Here is a 9316-nt window from a genome sequence, read left to right as displayed (position 1 = left end):
GGGGGGGGGGGGGGATAGATACACTGGAGCCGTAAATATGGGATATTTGATTGCTTAGGGTTGAAAAGATAATGCATGACACTCAGGGCATTTGTTCATTTGACACACTAACGGCATAATTTTAGAGCCATCATTTTTGTATTGGCTTTGGCGTGAGAAGAAACTCATGCCATTCGATTACTGTGTGCTAAAGTTATATAGTATCTCCTTTAAACACTTTCAGTTTGAACTTAACCTTCTGAGTAGTAGGTAGTTCTTGCCATCTGCCTGAAATGGTAGCATGCAAGTAGATGTCAGCCCCCAGTGCTCTTGTAACCAAAGGTGATGGAGGTAAATTAAGAGAAAAATGTTAACAGCCAGTGTTACCCAAACCTATTCTATTGTTTTAATAATCCTGGCTACTACCATAGAAGTTCATGTACATCATACAGACCTGATTCTCAAATACTCAGATCTAGGGGATTTGGAGAACATTTCACCTACTTTGAAGTATAGACTTGATGATGACTGCTTCCCTCTCTATGGTCACATGACTATTAATCACTGCTAGTATTATTTGGAACAGGTCCTTAAATTCATAAATATCCAGTGCTCCAGTTGTTAGTCCTGTGGGTTCCCCTGGTCCTGATTCCTGTGGAGAGAAATACCCAGAACACATTGGTGGTCTGTCCCACACCTTTCTCTCAGACAAAATTATAGTCTGAGCTGGAGTAGATCTGAGCACATTACAAGCTTCCTTCTCAGACTGTTTCTGAGAGGTCACAGTCCACGTTTTCATGTCATTATGTGCATATAACTGCAATATGATTGGAAAAATTGACCTCGGTTTTCTTAGCCAAGCATAAGCTTACTTAGAAATTGTCCCAAGAATGGTGTTGTGTGGTTTATTTGCTTCTCTTCAGGAAGGCCTCCTGTAACGCATTTTGTGCTCCATTGCACCTAGCATTCATTGAAGTAAAATAAAAGTTCCAGATATCTTTAACCTCACAGCTGTGGACCAAGGGATCTCTGATTAGAAAAAGCTTTGTCTTCCATCGTGGTTCAGGGTTGGAATGTGCATTTATTGAGAGACCTGGAATTCATATGGGCCTCACTCCCATCCAGAGCCCCTCATTATTATGGTCCTCACCAGCACCTGGCGTTCCTAATATGATGCTGGGAGTTGGGGGAGGGAGGGAGAAGCGTCCTGTCTGTGCGTGCCTTTTACCTATCCCTGAGATAGCTTCTGAATGGGGCTAAGTAGCAAGTTATGTGGATATTGTTTAAGAGATAGAGAAATAAAAGTTTTCTGTTTGAAAGGAAAGTTAGTTTTCAATTTGACATCTCTTTTTACTTGTCTAAAGTGTGACACACTTGGATAGTGTTTCCATGTGCCCAGAACCTCTGCTTTTACCCTACTTTTCCCTGGAGAGCACACTTCAAGGCAAAATGAAAATAAAGATACTCTTTCCCCCTGATTGCTGAGCATTTGAATGCCATTTGGTCACATGCTCAGGATTTGAGATAAAAATTTTAAAGTCATAGATAGGATTAGTCAGAGCTGACAAATTATGACAAGATTGTCTGTTTCTATAGGTTCTCTGGCCTAGCATACTGTTTTGTGTTGTGATTAATGCTTTTCTAAAAGTGCCTCTGGATTTTTCCTGTGATGTAGATACATTATGGTATGTCATTCAGAGCCCTCAATTCCCCATTTTATTGGATTCTAGAACTGCTGGATGCCAATAAGCTCAGAACCCTCTAAAATTAATTTTTGCAGTGAAAAATTTCAAGTTAAACTAAAAAATCAGTAGCGAAAAGGAGCAACAGCCAGGGGAGAGGCCAGAGTCTAGCTGTGTTAAAAGTTGCAAATGGGCTGGGCGTGGTGATGCATGCCTTTAATTCCAGCACTCAGGGATTTTATTCCCAGTACGCACATGGCAGCTAATAATTGTCTGTAACTCCAGTTCCAGGGGTTCCAGTGCCCTCTTCTGACTACCGCAGGCATTGCATGACACAGGTGCCCTTACATACATGCAAAAAAAAAAAAAAAAAAAAAAAAAAAAAAAAAAAAAAGCTACAATTGGAGATGAAGAACTTGCCATAACGTACATTCCCATCTTGTGGAATCCTTTGTCAATTTTTACTTGTCTAAAGTGTGACACACTTGGACAGTGTTTCCATGTGCCCAGAACCTCTGCTTTTTAGCCTACTTTTCCCTGGAGAGCAAATCAGCTTGTCTGGTTCTGAGAACAGGCAGCACCTATCAGCTCTAAGAAGTCTAACCCGTCCTTAGAGAGAGCCCAGCAGCACAATGTTGGACAGCATCCCAGACCTCCTGTGACTCGGTTTACCTTTTCTGAGGAGACAAATGATGGAGCTAGAATATAGTTTCTTCCTTATGAGGCTCTTATTTCACGACTTGGATTCTAGCTTTGAGGTCCTGAAATTTTCTCAATTCAAATGCCCTTGCTGTCTCTGCAGTGCTTTGCCTAGGCTCAAAGGAAGAGTCAAGTTCATGAAGTCGTTATAGTCAAACTGAAGTTACTGTTTGTATGGCCAGGATGGCCAACAGGTGGCACTGTGCATCAGATTTAAAGGACCCTGTGAGTTTGTGCAGGGTACCCAGTGACCTCATGGTTGCCTACTTCCAGTGTGTAGCATTCATGGTTCCTACTACTTAGATGTGAATCGAGCCGAGCCCTTGTCTTCGCTTCTTTTCCTATTGCCATAATAAAATACCCTGTTAAGAAACTAGTCCTGGGGCTGGAGAGGTGGCTCAGCGGTTAAGAATACTGGCTGTTCTTGCAGAAGACCCGGGTTCAAATCCTAGCACCCACATGGCAGCTAACAACTATCTGTAACTCCAGTTCCAGGGGCTCTGACAGTCTCTTCTGACCTCCACAGGCATTGCATGACACGGGTACACTTACCTACATGCAGGCAATACACGCATACATGTAAAATAAAAATAAAGAAAAAAAGAAAAGAAACTAGTCCTAGCCACAGTCCATCATGGTGAAAGAAGTCAAGGCAGCAGGAGCTTGAAGTAGCTGGTCCCATCACATCCACAATGAGGGATCCCACAGAGAGGGATGAATGCATGCATGCTAGTGCTCAGATCCCCATCTCTATTTTATGTAGTCCAGGATTTCCTGCCCAAGGAATGGCACCACCCACAGTGGGCAGGTCTTCTTACCTCAGTTAACATAATTATGACCATCCTCCAACAGGCATGCCAAGATGCCTGTCTTCCAGGTGATTATGGATTTTGTCAAGTTTACAATTAAGACAATCATAATAGCCCACAGTCAGAATTACTGAGGAACAGTACCAGTCTGGGGTATTTGGGGTTTTACTCAAAAGGGTTGCATCTTTGGTGAGCTCTACCGATAGCTCTGCAGTAACATGCTTTTACCTAAAATTGAGAGCATGATGGCTTGGTGGGAAGTCAGGGAACAGTGCAGAGCTATAGCTCTGAGCTGCATCGTTGGAGGGTATTCTTTCACTTGGTCTCTCCCTGAGCAGTCTGTGGGAGGCCTAGCGTACCGATTGATGGAAAGTGGGTATTGATGGTATAGGGTCCCCAGGACCTTAAGGGAAAATCCTTTTATAAGTCTTAGAAGTACAAGGCTCCCAGAGCCTGGGCACGCTGGTCTGCTTCAGTCACAGCTGCACAGGTGAGCCAGCCTTAGCCAGTCAGCACATGCAGAGTGTGTAGCCATTTCCCACCCATATTCGGATGCTCAGAAGGGGAAACATGAAATGAATCTGAATTGTGGCCTTACGTCCTACGTCAGTCCTGTTGCGCCTTAGCCTGCCTCAAATTGCTCTGCTGTTTGCACTCCTCACGACTCCCTTGCTGCTTACATTTCTTTTTTCCCTCAGGTGTCTCTCCTTCCCTTCTAACTGGCAGCAGCCCCCTTCACCTCAGGAGTGGGCTTTAGATCCGCTCTGCCAGGCAGCTTGCTAACTTCTGTGTAGCTCTCTGAAGCAGGTAGAGAAACATTTTGCTAAATGCATGCTGCTCCCACTGTCTTCCTATTCCCAGCCCTTCAGTGCTCCCTTCACATTTGCCTTGTTTCCCCCAGTTCAACTAAAATACTGCTCAGATGCATTGTTCAACCACTTTCTCTTCCAAGTACATATTATGGTTTGTGCAGTGCTCCTGGATGTGATGAAATGTCTATGCAATGTTCAGAATGAACTCTAGAGGGCCAGAGTCACACATATCCTCATAGGACTCCTGATTAATGCTGCCCTGTGTGGTGTTTTCAACATGCAGTAGAGACTGTTAGTCAGAGAACACAATTAAAACTAAAATATTGGTGCCTTTTTCTAGAACATTCTTGCCTTGACCTGTGGCATACAGATGTCCAGAGCCTTCCTCCTCTTAGAGACCTTGGTGTGGCAACCCCTGCTCATTTGGTGTTGCTTATTAGAATGGCAATTCCTTGCACCAAATGGAAATAGATTGCTAGAATGCTTTTGGAAGTTGCTTTCATGTATCACTTTTGGATAAGCTGACTAAGGGGAGACTTTCTTTTGTCGCTGTTCTCATTTTTTCTATGTAACACGGTTTGTTCAGTGCCCTGGATTTTTTTTTTTTTTTTTTGTAAGATTGAACTTCCCAGATGTGAAAAGGAAAAACCATTTCCAATTTCCACAGCAGTGTTAGCATCTAGCATGAATTTTCAGTGATACCTAGTTTGATAAAAGCAAATCATTAAAATAGTGCCGTGTAGCTGGCTGCCCATTGCGGTGTGCACCAGGTGATTCTCGATTTTCAGCGCTTTGTGCTAGGACACTGGACCTGTTTCTATCTGACTGCTCTCGAGAGGCTGCATGCTTTCCTTTCTCTCTTGCAGGACCTGGAGTTGCTGGCTACCTTACCACAGGTGCATCCTCATCAGTCATGTCTAACCTGCCACCTCCTGTAGACCATGAGGCCAGTGACCTCAGCTATCAAACTTGAACTACTCAAGAGAGTCAAACACTGAAAGGCCAGTGCTGCATCCACAGTCCTCCAGCCGAAGTGTTGAAACGAACTCTTAACTGCCTTTCTCCTGGTTTCATGACAGTGTTATTCCTTTTTCTATAAATATATTTTTATTTAGAGAAAGAGCCAGTGATTCTAATTATATCACATTATGAGAAAGAACTCTCTGGATCAACTAAGTGGGCACACAAGAATTTTTTTTCTTGATGTATGTAAGCACATTTTGTTCCTTTATATCTGTTTACAAAACTGTGAATCAAAAAGATAAAACTTTCTTTCTAGTTTTTATAATGTTTTTTGAATTAGTGTGACTGTGGGATTAAGCTGCAGTCTACAGACCTTGTGCTAAATCTCATCTCTGGAAAAGGGCGTCTCCCTGTCCTACATTGAATCTCCATGGACGTCTTCCTCTCAGAGTTGAACACTATGAGGTTTTTGTCCCCCTCCCTGTCCACAGGTGTCCCAGTCATTAACCTGAGAGCGCAGTACACATCGTATGTATAACTGGCTTTACCAAATTGAATGAAAAGGAGCTTGTGCAAAAAAATTTAAAACTAAAAGTGGATGTCAAGATGTTAATGTAAGAGATTAGTGTAATTGTGAAATGTTCTATACATTATCAGATATATAAAGCTTTCTATATTGAATGTACATTATACAGATCATTCATATGTGTACATAAAATTTTAAAAATAAAGGGAATTGACTGCTTTGTTAATGAGATATGTTCTTTTAATTTTTCCCTTTGAAAATCCCTTACATGTTTATTTCAGAGCGAGTGAGAGAGAGCAGTAGTAAACATGGACAGCTACATTCACCTGTCTCTCTATTCCAAGCTCCACTGATTCTTTAGCCACATGTTTCCAGAAACAGCATCTCATGTACTTTTATATCCTGTTCAGGAATGGACAGGCTGTTAACAAGTACATTAGTGATGTGATATTCTAATACTATCAGAAGAAAGTTAAAGAGCCAGAGGATATTTCAAATAACAGATCTTAGCACATAGATCTTCCAACATGACCACACACTACAAGATAATGTAAGCAAAAGTGTACTGCTCCCCACCCCACCCATTTTTTGAGACAGTGCTGGGATAATAGGTGTGTGCCACCACATCCAGTGCCATAAACGCTTCCTAAAGAATGGGGACGTGCCGAGACCACCAGGTTGCCTTTCTTTCCCCCCTTTCCTCCCTCCCTTCCTTTAACCAAAACTAAGGATGTATGAAAAAGCCATGTAGAAACCTACTTTATAAGCTAACTAAAAAATACAATTATTTAAAAAAAGAATTGTGTGGCTGTACCCTCCGTGGTTGGAGAATGCTGCTCCCAGAAGTCATAGGTTATTAAATGTAAATCCTCATGCCAGTTGTAGGCTACCTCCCTGTAATGTGTTAGGGAGATCCCAGAGCCTCCCAAAACAGCACAGGCTGTTGTCACTGCTCTGGTTGTCCACTGCAACTGTATGATAAGAGCTTACTTTTGAAGATAACACACTTTAGTTACAGGACACAGAAGAATCAAGCTGGAATGAGCTGGAAACTTCCTCCCTGCTGGTAGAGTTTGTAGTGCCAGAAGGTGCTGTGTAGCCACTGGGGAAGGAAAGTCATCAACAGTCTTACCTAGTCACAAACCCTGCATGCTACAATATTGACCTGCCAGGCAAGATGTGCCTGCTAGTGGAATAGTGAGTGGCATGACTGGGGGATTCCAAGGGCTTTCTGATTGGTTTTGAGGCCTGCACCATGGGCGGGAACACATGCTACTATAAACCTGGTCAACAGCCTATGACTGGGGAGGTCACAGGCCCTCAGTAGAATCTGATATGGTTACTAAATGAACATGTCATCAAACTACCTTCTAAATATTTGTGTTTATGCCCATAGACCAGTTCTGCTCAGCCCGGAGCAGAGAAGCTACTTTTTGCAGTGGGCAATAGTTAATGCAGAGACTTATAACTGGTCAGTGTGCTAAGAAAAAGTGACTGAGTGCTCAGCCCTAAATGGCACCACTCTGTCACTCCGTCCATGGTCCAGGGACCATGGTGGGAGAGGGAGTGGGAAGAATGTCAGCTGAATGAGGGGAGGGCTGCAGTGAAACACTGTCTTCTGGATTTGGTGCGACGGTTGCACTCACAGCAACTTTTTACCTGCACACGATTGGGCCCAGCTTTCCATCATGGATGGGGCAGGGATGGCATTTTCTTCCACAGTAGAGTCACTGGTAAATTGCCTGTGCTCAAGTCAATAACCTCCAACCCATGCTCATACAAGCAAGCCTAATTAAACTTGGGAGCCAAGGGGGAAAAAGGGAAGAAAGGGTCAGCAGGAATGGAAGAGAGTAAGAGGAAGTGACTTGGGGTGAGTATGGCCACAATACATTATATACATGCAAGAAGAGTCAACAGAAAGAAAAGGAACCCAGGCCTTGGTGCATACTAGGCAGCCGTGCCACCAAGCCCCAGCCCTCCAAGTTGCCTTTCAGAGCAAGAACCATGTTTATCCCACTGTTGATACGGAAGAATGCACAGAGTAGAAGTTCTTGTTGCACATTGCTTTAGAAATTTTTGTACCCAATTTATCATCTCTTAAAGATTATGACATAATAGTGTAAGTACTTTAATACATAACCGGAGTACGGGGTTTTAGGCAATACTTTGTCTTAAAAGCATATTCACTGAAAGATTAGCAGCAGCCAACTTGGGAGCTGACATTTAGGAGAGGATAAATCAGCAACAGTATTGCCTCCTCAATACAAACAATGTAGATATTGTAAATGCTTATAAAACGTAAAGGCCCATTTCATCTGTAACCACTGATTTTTTTTTTTTTGTTTTTAATATTTTATTTTTATATGTATGCGTGTACTGCCTGCATGTAGGTATGTGCTCCTGTGTTGTGCAGTGTCTGTGGAGGACAAAAGAAGCTGTTGGATCCCCCGGAACTGGAGTTACGGACAGTTGTTAGCTGCCATGTAGGTGCTGGGATTCGAACCCGGGTCTTCTGCAAGAACAGCCAGTGTTCTCAACTGCTGAGCCATCTCTCCAGCCCCCAGCATTGATGTTTAAATACCAATGATAGACAATCTTTATTGAATATTTTTGTATGCCAGGCATTTTATGCTGGAATTTAAAAAGCAAAGCTTTGAGCTTGGTACTGATAAAATTCCCTGGACATGAGACGAGATTGAGAGGAGAGCAACTTATCTCACAGCTAGGACCAGAGCACAAGACTGAAACTACTTTGCCATAGCACTGGCATCTCTGAGCCCCATGCTAAGACAGCTGGGATCGCAAGTGTATGTGACTAGGAAAACTTGTTTCAGTCTTGGGGTAAAAAAGGCTTTATTTAGAACTTAGAATTGAGGCAGTTTGCCTCAGCCTAAGAAAGGTAAAACGTTAGGATCAGGTAACAGGAAAGCAAATACAGGACATATGGAGGTCAGGGTGTCTAGCACGGTTGGTGGACAGTCACCTTGAAAGACAGCCCTGCCCGAGGCCCAGGAAAGGCTGATTGGGCCATGTACAGCATGGCAGGCTGGGCATTGCTGTCCAGGTCTGTCGGTGATTAAGAAAGACCTGGACCAGTTGTTGGCATGTGCCTATAATCCCAGCTACTCAGGAGGCTAAAGCAGAAGATCATTAAGTTCAAGGCCAGCCTGGGCAGCTTACCAAGACCCTGTCTGGAGATGTAGCTCAGTTGTGGGCTCTGATCAGAGAAACTAGGTGGGAAGCTGGACGCAGCAAATCTCCCCTTAGTTGGGTTCCAGAGGAGACGTCCCTGGACCCACCTGGCTGTGAGCCCAAAAGCTTGTCTTTTGGGACCTGGATTTGACGGTAATCTGGTTGATGTTATTTGTCTGTGCTTGTCTTGTTCTGTGTTTTGGTCTTGTATCTGTGTTTGTCATGGGTGCCTGTGCTGAGATCTCAAGTAATACTGTTATGTATGTCTATGATTATTGTCTTCATACGTTTCCATCAAAAACCCTAAATATCTTTATTTTATTGGCTGAACTGGTTGTTTAAGGTCCTTATTTATTGCATACCTTTTGGTTTGGGCTTGCTTTCATAATATCTCTTTGGTTTGCTCACTTTAGAAATATTTTGAGTTTGACATTCTTGGTCTGGTTTATATTGCTTTCAGACCTCTAAAGGCTTGAAAATGGTTTAAGAAAAATTAAACTGTTGGTTAAAGGTTTACTCTAATATGTTAACTCATCTTCATTGCTGGAAATAACTTCTGGGACTGATCTTCCTATCTCATCCTTTTGGCCTTGTCCTTTTCCCTCTGGTTCCTGCAGCACTGCTCAGTATGCAGGCAGATACGGTCTGTTTGGG

The 9316-nt window shown here is 43.1% G+C and overlaps 1 protein-coding gene across 1 annotated transcript in view; it reads left to right on the top strand.

Annotated features, from left to right (window-relative positions):
• Dnajc13 (DnaJ heat shock protein family (Hsp40) member C13) overlaps positions 1-5690 on the top strand; it is a 133638-nt gene extending 127948 nt beyond the window's left edge. Inside the window, exon 56 of the mRNA XM_008825087.2 lies at positions 4848-5690. Within this exon, the coding sequence (XP_008823309.1) occupies positions 4848-4954 (107 nt within the window). The 3' untranslated portion in view covers positions 4955-5690. The remainder of the gene's footprint in view (positions 1-4847) is intronic.
• The last annotated feature ends 3626 nt before the right edge of the window (positions 5691-9316 follow it).

The sequence above is a fragment of the Nannospalax galili genome, unplaced genomic scaffold (assembly GCF_000622305.1).
Source record: "Nannospalax galili isolate Female #2095 unplaced genomic scaffold, S.galili_v1.0 scaffold369, whole genome shotgun sequence".
NCBI classification, from domain to species: domain Eukaryota; kingdom Metazoa; phylum Chordata; class Mammalia; order Rodentia; family Spalacidae; genus Nannospalax; species Nannospalax galili.
The sequence above is the reverse complement of the archived record's forward strand: the minus strand, read 5'-3'. Positions and strand labels throughout refer to the sequence as shown.